We start from the raw sequence: 19124 nt of genomic DNA on the forward strand, positions 1-19124 counted from the left end.
TCTAAAGTAAAAGCTTACTGTTTATCCAAATATTTGCTTGGTTGCCACCTTTGATGTATTCTTTGTTTTTTGAGACTAAGCCATCATAGTTCATCTGAAGAATCATTAAAAAATTCAGCAGTACCTCAGTGGAAATCAGTAAGAGATCATTAACATGATGTTTATTAGAGTTTTACTGTAACAGTGGTCAAAATAAATCACATAACTAAATCCCTCGTCTTCATACATGTTGTCTTTGAGCCAAAGTAAAGGAAGTGAACAGATTAAAATCAATTTATTCCTAGTTTTTTTGTAGACCCCCTGGGAATACTTTAGGCCCCTAAGGGACCCCGGACCACACCTTGGAAACCATTCGTCTAGCACCTGACGTCACATGAAGACCGGAAGCAGTCAGGTGGAATACCGGAAATTGCTTTTGTTGACGATCGAAGATTTGTTTTTAGGCTTCTTTGAAGTACTGTTAACTTACCGTTTTCTCTATTTTCCGACATTCATTACTTCATTGAATCTCGTTGCGTCAACCACAGAGGCATTCATCCTGTTTGACTGGAAGGTTTTCTTATAAAGAAACCGAATCATTTTCTTCACTGTAGCCAGGCCCTAGGCTGGGCTAACGTTAGCCTAGCATTCACTGAAGTCCTGCTAGCTAGCGTTAGCTTGTGTTAGCTGCCCCCCCAGCTGGATTAAAAACTCAGCTGTTTACTCACCTTTCATAAGGACGGTTAAAACAAACATTCAGTAACCATGGCAGTTGTCAACGAAGGTGCCCTGAAGAAAATGCTGAAGGTAAACTTGCTAATCAACCGTTAACACACTAATTTAGCTAACAGTAATGTCATCGATACCAAACATGACGCTATTAGCTAGCGTTAGCAAGTTTACATTTCCTGTAATTTGTAAATGGGTTGTTTTTCCTGACAGGCTGACTATTTTAAACATCTTGGTGTAATAAAAGTGCAACAGCGTTATGTAGGCTCACTAATGTGATATCTTTTTCCTAAGATAACTTGAACGTTCACATTACTTCGTCCTAAACGTTTTACAGCTTAGCATAACTGTGTTCCTAACTTACCCAGCTAACATCAAAACATCTTAATTAACTATTAACGTTATGTTAACATGTTTACAAGTTCACCATTTCTCGATTTGTATACAGCTTTTTTGTTTTTCCAATAATGACGCCACTCGTTCGAGAGCTGTTGTAAAGCCTTCTGTGCTACTTTCTGACTGTTGCCATCCTCAAAAATATTTTTTTATCCAGAATTCTGTAACCTCAGTCTGTTTTGACCGTACGCTATTACAGGCGTGTGCCTATGCATCATTGCAGTTTTGGCTTCATTAAGTAATATAAGCATTTTGCGAGGTGTTGAACAGATAAATCACTACTAAAAATCTTACAAATCTGTGTTACAAACATCATTGATACCATAAAACTTTGTACAGGATTAGAACAAAAATACCAACGTTTATTGGTGGTCAAGTGTAAGTTGTTATAACAGACTTGTAATCTGCCAACAGCAGTTCCCAGCCCTGAGTTTTGGCTATGAATGTACCCTTTTTATATTTGGATCCCAGATTGTGCTCTTATGGACTTGGCAGGAAACAATAATGTATACACACAGCAAGTGAGCTGCTGCAAGCTATCGGTAATGCTGAATTTACCTCATAAGCAAGCAATTTGGCTTCTTACTTACACCAGTTAATATGTCAACCCTTTATTTTCTGTCAGATGAGTGTCCTCAATTGTGTCTCAATCTTACAAAATACTAACATGCATTGTTATTGCTCTTCTCTTTTATTGTCATTGTCTAGCAATATAAATACAGAGACCTGACTGTTCGTGAGATAACCAATGTGATCTCCCAGTACAAAGACTTGAAGCCGGTTATGGATGCATATGGTAAATAGAATGATTTTGATCTCCTGTTTTTGACTGCCTGGTCTCAGTTATATATTGTTTGCTTATATAAAACCAACACAATTTGTTGTGCTAGTTGTCATGAGATCTCCTTGTATTTCAGTGTTCAATGATGGCTCCACAAGAGACCTGATGAGTTTAACAGGAACAGTCCCAGTGAGCTACAGAGGTAACATTTTTCTCTTTATTTGTAATGACAAGGTTCTCTATGAAAATATATGATGTATTACATTACAGAGATTCATTACAGAATTTAAAAGGCTTGGGCATAACGAGTTTAGTGCCAGTTTCTTTTTCCTTCTGTTTTTTTCTCACCTACTCTTTCACTCTTGTGCGTTCTCTCTAGTTCTTGTTCTATTTATCTCGCACTTTTTTAAACAAATTCCAGTCTGTAGGCGTAACTACTGTGGTTAGTAAATTCAATATATTTCAATTCAGTTTTATTTATATAGTGCCAAATCACAACAGAAGTCACCTCAGGGCACTTTACACATAGAGCAGGTCTAGACCATACTCTTTAATTTACAGAGACCCAACAATTCCCCCATGAGCAAACACTTGGTGACAGTGGTAAGGAAAACCTCCCCTTTAATGGGAAGAAACCTCAAACAGAATCCGGCTCTAGGTGGGCGGCCATTTGCTTTGACCGGCCTTTTTGTGTGTCACTTGGGGGGTTAGAGAGAGAATCTACCTGAATTAAAACACATATGATTTTAGAGCAATCTTTGCATTAACAAGCGTGTTACACCAAGTCCTTCATCTGCCACTTTCCCCACTGTTCTGACATCAAGGTGTAAATTACATCTAAAATATGTCTTCTAACAGAATATTTTATAATGAGTTCAGACCCAAGTCAGAGTGTCTCAGCTTTAGAGTTGGGACTACTGACATACATTTACAGTATGTCATAATTGCTGTTCACATCATTTAGAGATCCCCTGTTGTCTTGTAAACAGAATACAAGAGAGTGCCTCAATATAACATACAGTTTGTCAAGTGTAATAGTGGGGTGATTACAATGATGGGACTCAAAACAGCCATATTTTAACATAGTCTGTGTTTTCTGTAGGCAATGTCTACAACATCCCAGTGTGTCTGTGGTTGCTGGACACATACCCCTACAACCCTCCCATATGTTTTGTCAAACCTACCAGTGCCATGATGATCAAAACTGGCAAACACATTGATGCCAATGGCAAGATCTACCTGCCTTATCTACATGAGTGGAAGCACGTAAGTGTGGTGTCTTCAAATATTATTTACTATCTATTAATATTCATTATTAACAGTTTATGTGTGAAAACAGGATGGAATGTAAAAATATGGATTGAACAGGATTAATTAGAAAAATACAAAAGCTTTGCAAAACCCTTTTCATAGAGGATTTTAGTCTAACTTTAGCAGTGACATTTTAAAATCTTTCTAAGATGGCTGTAACACATAATATACCACACCCTGTCTCCTAGAAATTACCTTCATATACAACTAAAGTGCAGCAGCAAATACATTTTGCTACAAATGTAATGCTGCTGAATTACGTTTTCTCTCAACATAATGAGAAAATGTTGTTTATTAACCTATTGGCAAGTTGCATGAATGTTGATACTGAACATATGAGTCAAATGTTCAAACAACATACCTAGTTGTTTATTTTCCACAGGATTATCTGATCTCGCAGTGCTGTATCCGCCAGTAGAAATTACAACAATATGAACCTTTTCATGATCATGTTTTGGTTAAGGGTTGGGGAAAGATTGTGGTCTTGGTTTAATACAGTTCTTACAGATATATAAATGTAGCACTTTATTCATCCAAAAAAAAATGTTTTCTGTGAACATAATCCCTGCAGCAATTACATTTGCTGACACAATGTAATTGGGAAAACAATTTAGTTGTATATGAATTTAATTTCTAGGAGACGGGATTGGTATGCAGTACCACACCCCATTCAGTATCCAGTGTTTCCCCCCAGGATTCTTTTAAGGGGAGTGGAAGGCCTCCACGAAACTACTCTTGTCACGGGGCAGCATTTTCACATAATTTTGGACTATTATCATTACAATATTTATTAAAAAAACAACACAGGTTGTACTTTTTCACTGTACACTCAGACTTTAGTAAGAAGAAAAGTGGAACAAATATGCTCACTGATGAAGTGCTATGTCCTGACCTGAAGTTATCCTTTACATTTTTGTGAGTGATCTCACTGTGCACCATGAAAAATAATAATCGCAAAATAACGTTGGTAAAACAAGGTTTATAGTGAAGAGATTTGAACAGCGATTTTCTCATCCTCCCATTGTCCGGTTGTAGCCACAAGCCAGCTGTAGCGATGGGTATGGTTAGAATTTTATATTTATCTTACTAAAGAATTGTTTTGTTGTTGTTTCTTTAATCACTACAAAAAATTCACAACAGGATTAGAATAGACTTATATTTTAAATATAACAAAATATTGTTTCTAGAGCAGCAGCAGTAATGTTTACAACAGCAAAGTCACTATATAAACTCAATAATATCTCACTGTGAAGAAATTTAAATAGTCAATAAAATAAATAACATTCCTGACTCAAAATACTGAGTGAAGTTAAGAAAGAATGAAGAACACAGACATCAGTCGTATCAGCCCTTCTCTCTGTCCTCTGTCTTCCTCCCTCTGCTGCTGTGATTCACTGCTGCAGGTACTGCTGTTAGAGGGAGGAGTGGCTATTTGGAGGGGGGGCTGTCGTATCAGCCAGTAGTTAATTTTACAAGGATTTCACTAATTTTAATATACATGACAAAATAAGATAAACAGACTACATACAGACACCTTTGGTTTTAGCTTTAGCTTAACTAGCGTGCTGTGGTTGGGAGACTGCGGACAAAGCGGATGAAAATATTGCTTTTCCACATGTTTATGCTTGTTGAACAGGTGATTTGATAAATTACTCTTACTTACTCTTAGTCTCTACGTTAACGAGCATTGTCGTCAACTCGAGTAACAACGACATTGCTTGGTTCACTCTTTCCACCGCTGTCTGTTTCTCCTCTGCTCCACTCCGTGTGTGTGTGTGTGTGTGTGTGTGTGTGTGTAGGAGCTGAGCCCTGCCCTCAGTCAAACACCAACACAGAGAGCAGAAGACAGAGAAGCTAGTGTGACCATAAGTTACACCAAAACGCGATAGAGACTCTCAGCATAATTTTTCTCTGTTCATTCAGCTAAGGCACTGTAAAAAAAATAACATTCTTGTCGTTGACGTGTGCAGTAAGACGGTTGTTCCTATCAGTGTATTTCTGTACACTGAGCTGAAATAAACGAGTGCACATAAATAAGGTAAAGAACATAAACAAACATAGCCTATTGTTTCTTTCAGGAGGGACGCGGGGTCCCATTGGTGGGACGGACCGCCCCTCCAAGGCAATGGTAGGGGAAACACTGGTATCTGAGGAAGTCATAACTATCTTGAATATTTTCGATATGAGTGCTATTTAGTACAAAATAAGGCAATCATAAGGCAATATTTGAACTGTGGTCCACCCTGTTGATCATTTGAAATGGAATCCTGTATTTCTTGGTTCATAAAACTTGTCTTTTTCTGTATTTTTTACAGCCTCAGTCAGACCTGTATGGTCTAATTCAGGTGATGATCGTGGTATTTGGAGAGGAGCCTCCTGTGTTTTCTCGCCCTACCCAACAAGCCCCTTACCAAGCCTTCCAAGCTGCTGGGCCCCCTAACCGTGAGTCACATAAATTCACCCAGAGACTCTTTTTATACAAAGCCATATGGTGCTAATAGATGTTTTTACATACTGGAAATCTCTCAGTATATTGAAGGATATTTTGTCCACTTTATGTGAATGGTTGTTGGCTAATTATTAGAAACACATTTCAGTAAAAAACAATCCAATTACCGATGACAAACTGGAAGCCTCTAAAATGCCCATAAAGTTGAATCACCACCTCTCTAAAATAGTTAAGAAAAAAGTGAGCATTATAACCTTGTTATGAAAAGGATATATGTATAAAAGAAGTGGTGTTTTTTTTTCATTGTAGATGAGGAGTATTTTTTAATTTGAAAATGTGTTTCAAGTAGGTTGTCCAGTTACTGTGTAAAATCAATAATCCAGTTTGAGTGTGGATTTGCTATTATGTTGGTGAACAGAGCATTTTAAAACAGTGGTTTTAGCTAGTTTTACATTAGAATGTCAGGATCCATCAAAAATATATATTCACAGTGGAAATTTCATATTATTGCTGATGTGTATTGGTGCATTTGCTTTTTTGTTGCATCATGTTTTAAATGATGCATTTATTTCCTTTAGCACCAGGTGGAGCTCAGATACCACTCTAGCACACCATGGAAAAATATTTTTTGATGTGTGTGTCCTCAGACCTGATTCTTTACTATGTCTCTCTATCTCAGCTTCCTACATGCCTGGCATGCCTGCGGTCTCACCTTATGGTCCAAATCCAAACCCAGGGTAAGATGTTTTGCAAGCAGTTCATAAACTTTTTTCCCACAGATTATGCACGCACAGTTTTTCCTGTCAAACCTGTCCTGGCATGTTTACTCTTGTACTCTTGTTTCTTCAGTAGCATATTTATGGGATATATTCATAACTGAAACGCTGTAAAACACGTTCAGTTACATTTGTTGCGTAAAGTTAAAGATAGATATCTGAAATGTGTGAGAATGGGAAATATAAAGCATTAGCAATTTGTTAATCATGTAACTATTTGCAGAGGCTATCCAGGTTACCAATACCCTGCCGGCAACTCTTACCCAGCCACTGCTGGCCCTGCACACTACCCCTCCCAGACTCCAGTCTCCACTGTGGGTATGTATTGCATATAACATCCAGGGTACTTAATTTCTCTGTCTCACAGGTGCTTTTGATAGTTTAAAATGAGTATGTTTCAAACGTTACAAACAACACAATCAAAGAAAAATACAGATGAATCTGTTCTCTCACAAGCTGTTACTGTCTGCACTTCTCCATGCACGTTAACCAGCAAATAAATACAATGTACATTTTGCTAAATGTGACTTATAAAATGACATCCAATCCTAAAAAGTTTCTAGTGTATCATGATATTGCAATACAGTGTTTAAATATTAAGCCCCAGACAAAACAATACCTCTACATCGTCCCATGGCCTTTAGTTAACCCTGTATTAAGACACTTGACCTTCTGACTCAAACTCTCTCACCCGCTGTGTGACTTTGGTGGCGCGCTGAGCCACCAGTGAAAGGTCGGTAGTGTAACTAGAGTTGGGAGCTTTAAAGGCCAAAGGATAGAGTAGATCTGAAGGAAAAGGAACAGTCCCCCCTCTAGCCCTGCACACCCCATACCTCCGAAGCACACAGCACTATATTTAGGATGGGAACAGTAACCCCACACAAAGACACACCAATGATCAGGGGATCCATCTGCTGTCCCAAAATCAGTTAGCAGCAGTGAAATGCTGGTCAGTGACTGGCTCGCTGGAGGAGCTTTAGCCGTCTGCTATATTTAGTAAGGGAAAAGAAATGACTTTGCTTGTAGACTACTCAGATCTCAAGGCTGAATCAACTCTGACATTTGTAGTGCTGACTCCAGACTGTACTGTAGGTAGTCTTGACCTCTGAAGACATTCATCAGTGCATGTACTCTTACATAACCTGGTACTTGTCAGCTTTGGGTCAGTTTAGGGTGTAGTCTGTGATAGGGTGTCATTAATATTTCAGATATTTTCATATTTTTTTCATTGCCATGTTCTTATACTGGGAACAAAGTATTAGAAAAACATTTGAATTTATTGCATTCCAATAAATACCACCAATAACAACCTTAAAATGACCACAAAGTTAAGTCAGGTCATCTCTGACACAGTCTCAAGAAATATTGAATGTCATAAGTTTTACAAAAACAGTGTTTATTACAGGAATTTTCTATGGATTATATTACTATACAGTGCTTTATTTCTAGTTACCTAGAATCTATTTACTATGTGCCATAAGCATCCTCCCTTCATTCTCACAGCTATCTGTAGTGGCAATCCAATGACACCTGTTATCTTGTGTATCATTCAAGCTATAATCACTGCATCAAATGGTAGGTAATTACAGACGGGTGACAAATTAATGAAAAAACAAAACAAAATGAGTGTAGAAATATAATGAATGTACATGTTTCCATACAGGACATGAGGGGAGTCAGTGAATAGTTTGATAAGTGTGAAAATGATTTGACCCAGATGCTATGACCTCCACAGTCACCAGCAGGGCACAAAATTAGCATCAGCCAAACGCTGGTAAAATATGCAAGTGGCTGGTAGATTTGCTTCACTCAGCAGCCAAAAAAACAATGGTAATCTATTGAGTGGCTGGTAAAATTTGAACATTCATGAGGAATTTGGCCAGTGGACAAAAAAGTTAATTTTGGACCCTGGTCACCAGATCTTAACACAGCTGAACACCTTTGGGAGATGTTGGACCAATGAGTTAGATAACATTCCCCACCAAGCAAGCTGTTCTTGTGGCTTATGGTAACCTAACCAATCCTTAGACCTTATGTTTTTTTTTCTGTTCGCATTTAAGTTATCTGATCTTGATGCAGCTGGTGTCTCTGTGGGACCAGATATCTGTAATACTAGCTAACATTTGCCAGTTCAATATTGCCCGATACCTCTAGTGGCTTAAGAGTTTAAACACTGTAATCTTTTTTTCCTGTTGCAATAACATGTACTGTATGTTCACTCTAAATTGCCAGTTCTTTTCAGTCACTTGCCTCATTGTTATTTTTTCTAATTTTATTTTTGAACACAGGGACCTTGTACCTTGTTGTGGACAGGATATTGTTTCAATCTTAAGGTTTTGTTGACTCTGTCCACACTGTCTCACATCACTTCATAATTCTTCTTAAGGCCCAAGCAGAGATGGCACCATTGGTGAGGACACCATCCGCGCATCTCTGATTTCAGCTGTAAGTGACAAACTTCGCTGGAGGATGAAGGAGGAAATGGACAGAGCTCAGGCAGAGCTGGATGCTCTGAAGCGAACAGAGGAAGACCTGAAGAAGGGACATCAGAAACTCGAGGACATGGTCTCAAGACTGGACCAGGAAGTGGTGAGAATTTTCAAATGTTAAATCTGTATTTCCTTTTTTCTGTCCTCTACTGTTATCAAGTCTCTTTTAGCATGATTTCTTTTTAATAACAACATTTATTTTGTGTTGCTGTGATTGTGTTTCCACTAGACTGAGGTTGACAGGAACATTGAGTTGCTGAAGAGAAAGGACGAGGAGCTAAGTGATGCCTTGGAGAAGATGGAGAACCAGTCGGAGAACAATGACATTGATGACGTCATTGTGCCCACAGCTCCACTGTACAAACAGATCCTGAACCTGTATGCTGAGGAAAATGCAATTGAGGACACTATCTTCTACCTGGGAGAAGCCCTCCGCAGGGGTGTCATAGACCTGGAGGTTTTTCTCAAGGTGGCCATTTCAACACAACTACAAACTAATGCATAAGCAACACAGACATACACGCACCTCAGTCTTTTGTGGTTTTAGCCTTGTTGACTCCTTTTCTCTTCTGTTACAGCACGTACGCCTTCTGTCCAGGAAGCAGTTCCAGCTCCGTGCCCTCATGCAGAAAGCTCGCAAGACTGCTGGCCTTAGTGACCTCTACTGACCCACACTGACTACCTGGAAACATTCATATCTCAATGCTTTCTTGCTCTCTTCTCTTTCCTATCTGTTTTATTCCCTTTTGAATGTCTTCTTGTAGTTCAAACACCCAAGCCCTTTTTAATTCTTTATAAAACTCTGTCCTTGTGAGACAGAAATCTCAATAGCAACAACAAATAATTGAAAATACAACATTTATGAAGGACTGTTGTTTAACAGTGAAATTTCAACCTGTGTGGTCACAGTTGTAGTTCGACATTATTTGTATTTTGATCAGACAAAATACATGAGATCATTATGCAGTTACAGTCATGACCCAGACATGATACCATTTCTTTTTTGCCCCAATATAATATTAAAAAAGTCATCATGTTGTGAACCAGTCACTGTGGTTGACACAAAAAGATGCTTAACACACATGCCAGATTGGTAAATTGAGGTGCGAGACCTCTGTGTGACAGTGTTTGTGGTGTAACTGGGTTGGCGTACAGAGCAAGCTAGTGTGTCAACCTGTATACGCCACACTCGAGGGTACCCCACAGGTTCTGTTAGCAATCCATTTTCCAGACAAAGTCTTTTGGCTAGTAAGCACAAATTGTTAGAGGCCAGTAGACAGGGGCTTTGTAGAGAGCCCCATATGTCCACGCCCCTCCTGGTGAAAAGGTTAGGCTCTGGTATAAATACCCAGGGCAACCTTTCAGGAAGGTCAGGGGTCAGCCTCATGATTTAATGTTGTATGAGGTCTGGGTCATATTCAGTAGCCATCGAGTCACTTTTTATACAGTAGAAGTGATGATAAACCTGAACTGTGTTTCTTCACTGTCTTGTTTGGGTCTGTTATTGAGCTCCTACGGCACTTGCCAACACTATGTTTTTCCCTGTCCTGTATGTGTCTCTTTACACTAGTGTGTGTGTGTGTGTGTGAGGATCTTTCATTGTATGTCAGCTGCTCAGGTCTACACTCTACTTTGACTTCTAGGCTGCATTAACCAGTCAATCATGTACAGTAGCTGTTTTACTCTGTTTAAGGTGGACGACAGTCTTGACATACTTAAATCTAAGATGTTACAAAGGAAATTCTGTATTTTTCTTTCTGTTTTCCTTGTGCTGTCTAATCATTCTCAGCTCTGATGAGAAGTTTAGGTTTTCAGTAAAATTAAGGAAAAGGTTGTGTATAAAGTGTGAGTGTTGGAGGGTACAAAAAATAAAGAACTATTGTACTAATCAAAACTTAACTTATGTAAAGTTTGCAAACAGGTCTCATTTAAATTAGCCTTTTACTAAATGCACTTTGAATTGTATGATAGAATATCTACTGTTTTTTTTTTCTTGTTTCCATTTCAAGTATAGACCACCAGTTCTTTTTTATCTGTAGATTTATGTAAATCAGTTCAAATAAAATAAATCTGATTTAATGGCTCATTTCTTTGCATTTATCTCAATGAATCAGAAGTCTGTTATTAGTAGCTGTGCCAATTGTCAGTCATAGTGACAGGCCTAGTTCAAGTATTACAACATATTGTTTTTATAATAATGGGATGGACAGTTTACTGAGTCAGGACACTTGGCAGATGAGCAACATTTTGTCTGTCACAGCCGCAGGACTGATTCAAAACAGAAAATTCACCTCGCCATGATGTGTATAGAAACAAGTGACCACATTATGTTCACCTGCATAAAAACCTCTTATCTGTTTTGTTTTGACGCATAGGTATGCGCTGAGTCAGCTGCTCTATACACACATACAAACTGCCTTTTGCTAGTTTGGATGGCAAAAACAGGAAAGGACAAAGAACAGTCTTGTATCATTATCCTGGCAGGTTTATTTGATGTTACAGCAAATAAAAATCAATATCCACCTGCCATGACAGGTACAGTGCCTCAGTTGTTGATAGACCATATTTTATGTTGTGACATTGATACATAAGGTCTTAACAGTATTAACAGCTTTAAATAGTACCATATTTTCTTCTCAAAGTTGATGTCCTTTTTCACGAGTCAGGTGGAGAAAAATAAATACAAAACCCTTTGAGGGTATTTAGGGTGCACAAACAACACCAGGATTGTTAACTTCTGTTATGATTCATAACCTGACTGTATGTCATGATCCAAGCTGACTCTTTCCACTGGCTCTCTGTTATCTCTTTGCTATGTGAAATTGTGGCAGATCACCTCGTTACTAACCCCTTTAATTCTCTCAGATGTAACCTTTGTTGTCTCTGGCCAGTTCTATAAACCTTGCCTTTTAAGCAATTTTGTCTGTCAGTGCACTTGTGGTTACCGGTTAGTTTGTTTACGAAGGCTTCAATGCCAAAAAACTAGGTGTAGCATTGCTTTTCTCAAATGATAAGGTACTTTGGTATCACAGGATTTTGGCCCAGTGATATACAGCAGTGTTGTTACGACTGTAGGTTGATAGGAAGCCCTCTTCATAGAGAATGGAATGTCTCCATTATACTCCAAATAAAAAAATAAACAGAGATTACCAAGTGGAAAAAACCAACTGGCAACAATCACAGATAAATACGAACTATGCACAGGGAGTGTACAGAAGAAGCAGCAACGGTACATAGTGACATTAACATACAGTACATGGTATATACGTTCCATATGCAAATGCCTTACATTTGTTGGAAAGACAGGACCATAGATACATATCCCCTCTCTCCAACACAGGCTTGTGTTTCCAAGAATTTTGTCATGGAGGGAGGAGGGCGGGTGGGAGGCAGCAAAGGAAAATGACACTCATTTGTGAATATCTGATGGTAATGCCTAGTTTCCAGTGGTTTAGCTACAAACACTTGGCCTTTTTAGATATTCAGTGGTCTCATTTGCCTGTTGCCACGAGGGACACAGAAGATACAGAAGGAGGGAATTGACAACACAGTGTTTCGTGTGGTTTCACACCGGATTGGGGAATTCAGAGGAGCGCTCTTTACAGGGTGAGCTCCTTCTGTACGCCCCACAGGGTCTCAGCGCTCTTCTGCAGCTGCTTCTCCTCCTCGGGCTTCAGTGTCATGTGAATGACATCTGTCAGGCCGCTGTTGCCCAGGACACAAGGGACGCTCAGGAAGACCTCATCCTTCACTCCATGCATGCCCTATCAGGTGAAAAAAGGGAAGGAGACAGCAAGAACAGCATTAGAAGATCATTTCATAACATCTGCAAAATGTACAGTATATGTAAGATAATTAATAGGATGAATATACTCATCCTGGATTTGCCAGACAGTGAAATGTATGTCCTAGGGTCCTACCTGGACCAGTGTGGACACAGGGTGCACTTTGTGCAGGTTCTTCGTGATGCTTTCCACCAGGTCAGCCACAGACATACCAATGGCCCAGGAGGTGTAGCCCTTCAGCTTGATAACATCATAGGCACTGCAGTGCACAAACAGTCAGAGAAAAAATTAAGGGTAAGAACATGAGAACATGTCTCTTGGACTGAAGAGACAATCAAGCTGCTTTGGTCTTTGCCCCTCTCGCTTTACTAATATCCCTCATCCGACTTCTTTTTCTGTTTTCATGCTGAGACTTCAGCTGTTTATCCCCATGAGAGCAACATAAAATTGATTGAAGACAGCATGTTAGTTCAGTATCTAAAGCTGCTTTGTGGGGGAAGTTTGTAATTGTCACTAAAAAATTGAAGTATGGACACATAAATAAATCTGGTCCATGTGAGTTGATTGGCTGAAATAAAAATTAAAAAAGCTAATGCAGTAAAAACTTAAAATCAGATACTCAATCTGGACTGGAGATGTATAGTTTCATAATAATGTCTTTAACTCTAAAGAGAAACATGGACAGCCAAGGAAGTCTCCCCCTTCATACATTAAAAAAGTCATATACTGTATGTCTATTTAAAGTAAGGCCTATCTCTTACTGTGCACCTTTGCTTTCTTCACTGTTGAGAAATGTTAGTGTATGTTTATCCACTGTCTTTGTCCCTATTTTCAAATATTTTATTTCATACTTGAAACCTTTGCAAACTTAAACCATAAAGCACCTACTGTATTGTGTTGTACATGGCTGACCTGCCTTAAGACCTCTTTACAAGATAAGCCAGGTCTACTGGCTGACAATGAAATAATGGTACAGTATCAAAGTTTACAAAAGGGCAAACCTGTTGCATCACTTAACTTTCATACAACTCAAATATAAAATCCAACAACAGAGCTTTAGCTCTGCTGTTTAGGTAACATAGGTAGGTCATATTAAAGTCATTCATTTCAGAGGTGAACCTGTCTTTGACTAGGATTTAATATTGTCAGGCATTTCATAAATGCAGACCTGGGAGTGTAAGTGAGGTCATGAGCACTACTATATACAGTATAATGTTACGCATACCCATTGGCTGCCAGGCTGTGGTGAAGTACACAGTGGTGCGCTGTGTACCTACATCTGCTTTCTCTGGCTCACAACCCTAGTCAAATTCCTCACCAGGGATAGTCAGCTCCATTTGATTCAATTCTCCCTGTTTTTAGTCTTTATGTTAATAGGCAAGCATGACTGTGGGTCATTTAACCCTAAAGATCTGTTCAAATAAACCATCATATTATAGCTCCCACCTCAGTACTGGACAGATGGCCTGTGCACACATTGCTGATTGCTTTGCAGATTAAATTGATGAAGGTGAGGGTGAAAATGTAGTTTTTGGAAGGTTTGGGAAAACTTTCACCTCATTGGTGGATTACTGAAAAAGAAATTGTACTCACCCATCAACCACCATCTTGTGAACCTCCTTCCACTTCTCAGCGTCACCCTCACCTCCCATTTTTGGGTTCAGGTGCTGAAGAGAAACTCCTGCGACATTCACACCGCTCCACACGGGCACTAAGAGAAATAAAAAGAATAGTAATAAATTAGTTAATCATGTACACAAATCGTATACACAAAGGCAACATAAGATAGACAAATGATGTAGCTATATTAAAAGATATGCCACAGACTGACAAACAGGTATACTGAAAGGCTTGCACAGACTTGATTTTTAGTCAGAGTTGCATACCACTGGAGTCTCCGTGCTCTCCGACGATCCAGCCGTGGCAGCTGGAAGGGTGGAGGTGGAGCTTCTCTCCCATGATGTGGCGGAAACGGGCAGAGTCCAGGTTGGTGCCAGAGCCAATGACACGGTGACGGGGCAGGCCGCTCAGCTTCCAGGCCACATAGGTCAGGATGTCCACTGAGGAGAATGAGAGGGGACAATGAGCCATTGATCTGTGCTGAGCTACAGGTGTATCATTATATAGATTACACAGATTTCTCCAGCATCCATCCACACTGTTTCAAGCAACACCACACTTCCTCTTCTCACATTTTCATCCATCTTCATTCATTTACACCCCTGTCTGTCTAACCTGGGTTGGAGACCACCATCATGATGCAGTTGGGGCTGTACTTGACGATGTTGGGGATGATAAACTTGAAGATGTTGACGTTGCGCTGCACCAGGTTAAGACGGCTCTCGCCCTCCTGCTGACGGGCACCAGCAGTAACCACCACCACTCTGGAGTTGGCTGTCGCACTGTAGTCTGGCAAATTGACAAAAAAAAAAAAGATACTTTGACACTAAACTACAGACTAAACCATTCTCATTACAACAGTAGGGTTGGAGAACTACACCAGAGTGAAAACACATTTTTCAGAGGTGCTATGCTTTTGTACATCCTCACCTTTGTCGCCCACAATCTTGTGTGTCTTGAGGAAGAGGGATCCGTGCTGCAGATCCATGACCTCACCCTTCAACTTATCCTCCATCACATCAACCAGAGCCAGCTCATCACACAAGTCCTGGTTAACATATACAGGAAATACACACATTAACGTCCCCCTGATCACTCTGCATACACGTTATACAGTGTATCTTACTTAGGTTAAGTTAATATGAGGCTTGCTGAAAGTGACTAACCTCTCTGTTACTTCCAGTGAATGACATGGATATAAAGGCTAGAAATGACACCATTCATTTCAAGCCTCAACTATTCAGCAGCATTGTTAATTTTAAGACTTGTGACCTAGTTTCAGAGTGCCACTCTTGTTACTCAGCTGGCTTTGACTCAGCTTGTAAAATGTGGACTACATTAAGAGAAGTAATGTTTGATTCCTACCAAACATTACAGACATCTCTTACATCTCTCACTTGAACTACATGCTGCATGGCTGCATGTATCTAACTTTGCTCTTTTCAAGGGTTTATCCAAAATTGCGCCCAATCATGTCTGATTTCACCTTGATATGTTCTTAATTGGTGCTAGAAATGCTCTTTAGTATCATCCACATACTTACAAGTACTATTACTATTACTCTGTTCTTCTCTGCTCCTTTCATCTCTTCTTCATTGATATACAAACAACCACACATTACTCCTCTTTCTCTTCACTTCCAACATTTCTCTTTTTTTTGTCTCACCTTGAGCAGGATGCTGATGGCGGAGGCCATGCCCACCATACCGACGCCCACCACGGTCACCTTGTTCCTGGTGCCAATGGGGTCACCCTTCATCACATGGGTGATCAGTTTCTCCTTGGTGGACATCTGCCGAAAAAACAAGATGCATGGGAGGAGAATGAGAGAAAGTCATGGGAGAAGAATAAGAAGAGAGAGAGGGAGAATGAAGAGGTGATAGGAAAAAGTAGGTAAGCAGGTACAGAGAATCTAAAAAGGGGGAGTAGAGAAGGTGAGAGTGGAAAGAGAGAAGCAGTAAAGTAGTGCTGCATAATGTATGTGACAGTTTGAATGAGTTGTTACTAACAGGCCCACACAAGGGTGTACGTGACTGCTGTCTCATCCCACACTGACTGTGAACAAATAAAAGGAAAATCGAAAATTGACTCACTTCATCCCCATGACAGTACTGAGTGTGAGCCTTTTCCATAACCCCAAAACACAACCTCTAACAACTACAACGGTTTAGACAAAGTTCCTGTTTCACACTTGTAAGCCAACAACTTATCATAATTACTTCCATAAATGGTTTACTGACAGTACCTACTGCTTCACTGCGCCTCTCTGGGTCTCCATGGCAACCACTTCCTAGGAAGGTACTGCAGCCTGTCTCTGTGCAACACAGACCATCCCCAGATGACGTCACAAACTACTATTTATGTTTCCTGGTTGAGCAGCCACAGCTGACCACTCATGCTTGCAGGCTTTTACCAGCATGACTAGGCTGGTTCTCCACTGTGAGGTGCAGACAAACACGTAGTGGTGTACCCAGCAGGATTAATACACTGTAACACCTGCCTAGAGAGGATGTTTAAGACTGCACTGTGGTGACTTTGCACACAATAGTAGGATATAGTAAGTGGGACAGTCATACCTAATATGTTGTTATCCAATTATCTCTCACTCGGAGGTCAGCTGAAAGATTACTACATACCAGCACCTGACCCCTGAGATGAGCTGCATTTACTCTTAACACAGGGACGGTTTGTTAGCTTCCAGTTAAGGATTATTGTATATGTACAGTCCCTCCTATATTGTTGAAATATGATATACAATAACTTCCTTAGTAGCAGGACTGAATGAGGATTACAATGAGGATTATTAGTAGTTGAAAGAACTTAATACGATATAGTTACAGGGAGATGTCTCTGAGATTTTAAGTAGGCAGCTGCCACACACAACTGGACAACTAAAACTGCTTATGTGCATGCTTGTATTATCATATTTCCTTCTACATTATGACATTTACTTTATGTCACCAGCAGGTCAGCAAAGGCTCACTGAGGTCTGACGAGGTGTCAAATATCATGGCTGAAGTTCAGTATCTGATCTTTCATTTTACAGTTTTGAAGGTGACCGTGAACACATCTTGCTTCTGCACTAGACACATGCTAGATTAATTTTAATCTAGAAACTAGACTTCCTTTTTTCCATTTTGCATTCAATAAATGTAATCAGATAATCAACCATTACTGCCAACAGGCTGTGACTGGTAGTTATTCATCCACAATGGTGTGCCAAGACTAGCATTAGTCTGATTAATCAGGAAATGTAAGCTACTAAGAGATCTATGGTAGATCAATATTTCAAAGATCCTTTTGACATGACACTAAAAGTGACATCCATGTACATCTGGCAAAACACTGAAACACCTGTGACAACATATCTGCAGCACCCACAGTACTTCCATCAAGATCTTCTCTCCCATGGGCCTGCATATGAATGTACTGCATTTCCTGTGGCAACTGCCTGGATCACCACAGGACATGCGTATCCACCCTACTTGTATAACACTGCGTATATTACATCAACTAGAACCCTCTGATGCAATGTTAGATTCAAACCATCAGTTCTGGCTTCTTATTTAAGAATCATAATGGGATAGGCTGCTTATATCTTATACACGTGGACTCCATTAAAAATAAAACGTTTCGATAATATAATTTCCATCTGTCCGTAACATATCAATGTATTCTTTCTTTTAACCCATTAATTAAATTGATGATGGTCATTTATGATGATGATGATGATGATAGCTGTTGCAACAAGTAGGAAACTTATACAGGCCTGCATCCTGTTGCCCCTCTGTTGCACAAACAACAATCCATCATTTCACAAATGCTGCACATACTGTTTGTAAAGAATAACCAGCTTCAGACACAACCAATCAACGCTATTGATTACATAGCGACACGCCCCTCTCTGTGTCCTCTTTAAATGCGCATCAGGTTGTTGGAGTCCCCTCTGAAACTCTGTTTATCAACGTAGACAGGGGAGCTACTCAGAATTTAAAATAATTTTCGCAGAAGCCCGAAGTGTACAATGTCTAATGTTTTCTCCGGACGGGTTATCTTACCTTGGGGCTTCAGTTAGAAGGCAAGAAACACGAGCTGGAATGTGGCGGCTCCTCCTGTGTGCAGCTTTTCCGCAGAAGTGGTGCTGGGGAGGGGGTGTAACCCGGTATTTAAAGACAGCCTCCTCTGTGACGTTACTTGCGCACATACTAATGAGATCGGGTGGGTCTGGGCGTGTTGGGTGTCACGTCCGAGGCACGATGCGGCGGAGTCAGGGCGCAATCTATGTATTTACACAGGACCCTCTTCATATAGAAGTAGTTTTGTATTAATAATAAATTGGTTTCGTAAGCCTACCATATCCTAGAATCATACTGTTATCTCCATCTGTGTCACGGAACCACTGTATAGCCTACTCCATATATGTACACGTGACCCCTTAATTAAGGTGAAAAAACAAAACACACACACACACACACACACACACACACACACACACACACACACACACACACACACACACACAACTTAATTAACAGACCGCCTACGCCTATAGGGCAGGATGAATGATGTCAATAATTCTACCATATTCATTTACAGTAAACTTTTTTTCTTGAATTTATCATTTGATCTAAGAAGACATTATTTGGACGTATGGTGCGCTTTACCACGGAAGTTTTCTGGGTAGTTGTAGCTACATAATATGGGCTAGTATTGTAATGATCCTCATGTAGGCCTAATGGTTATTTCCCAATATATAGGCCTACAGTGTTAAATCACTCAGTTCGGCTGCAAAGTTGTGTTAAATATGTG

The 19124-nt window shown here is 39.8% G+C and overlaps 2 protein-coding genes across 2 annotated transcripts; one reads left to right on the forward strand and one right to left on the reverse strand.

Annotated features, from left to right (window-relative positions):
- Window positions 1-371: 371 nt before the first annotated feature.
- tsg101a (tumor susceptibility 101a) lies at window positions 372-12063 on the forward strand. Its single transcript, XM_042411081.1, has 10 exons — window positions 372-786; window positions 1813-1900; window positions 2022-2087; window positions 2988-3151; window positions 5512-5638; window positions 6325-6382; window positions 6645-6739; window positions 8808-9010; window positions 9140-9379; window positions 9489-12063. Exons 1-10 carry the CDS (start codon window positions 745-747, stop codon window positions 9576-9578), a joined length of 1173 nt encoding a protein of 390 aa, XP_042267015.1. The 5' UTR covers window positions 372-744; the 3' UTR covers window positions 9579-12063.
- ldha (lactate dehydrogenase A4) lies at window positions 11373-18479 on the reverse strand. Its single transcript, XM_042411082.1, has 8 exons — window positions 18374-18479; window positions 15982-16107; window positions 15246-15363; window positions 14931-15104; window positions 14582-14755; window positions 14289-14406; window positions 12831-12954; window positions 11373-12674 (listed from the first exon to the last, which is right to left on the reverse strand). The coding sequence occupies exons 2-8, from the start codon at window positions 16105-16107 to the stop codon at window positions 12510-12512; spliced, it is 999 nt and encodes a 332-aa protein (XP_042267016.1). The 5' UTR covers window positions 18374-18479; the 3' UTR covers window positions 11373-12509.
- Between the last annotated feature and the right edge of the window lie 645 nt (window positions 18480-19124).

The sequence above is a fragment of the Thunnus maccoyii genome, chromosome 5, assembly GCF_910596095.1.
Source record: "Thunnus maccoyii chromosome 5, fThuMac1.1, whole genome shotgun sequence".
Taxonomy (NCBI): Eukaryota; Metazoa; Chordata; class Actinopteri; order Scombriformes; family Scombridae; genus Thunnus; species Thunnus maccoyii.

Bases quoted from the DNA above. Each gene is read 5' to 3' on its own strand.
- tsg101a (XM_042411081.1), top strand. From the start codon at position 745: ATGGCAGTTGTCAACGAAGGTGCCCTGAAGAAAATGCTGAAG. The intron at 1,901-2,021 runs GTAAATAGAATG...CTTGTATTTCAG, and splicing joins GCCGGTTATGGATGCATATG to TGTTCAATGATGGCTCCACA. The intron at 3,152-5,511 runs GTAAGTGTGGTG...TATTTTTTACAG, and splicing joins ATCTACATGAGTGGAAGCAC to CCTCAGTCAGACCTGTATGG.
- ldha (XM_042411082.1), bottom strand. From the start codon at position 16,107: ATGTCCACCAAGGAGAAACTGATCACCCATGTGATGAAGGGTGACCCC. The intron at 15,364-15,981 runs GTGAGACAAAAA...TATGTTAACCAG, and splicing joins CCATCAGCATCCTGCTCAAG to GACTTGTGTGATGAGCTGGC. The intron at 15,105-15,245 runs GTGAGGATGTAC...TCAATTTGCCAG, and splicing joins CAAGATTGTGGGCGACAAAG to ACTACAGTGCGACAGCCAAC.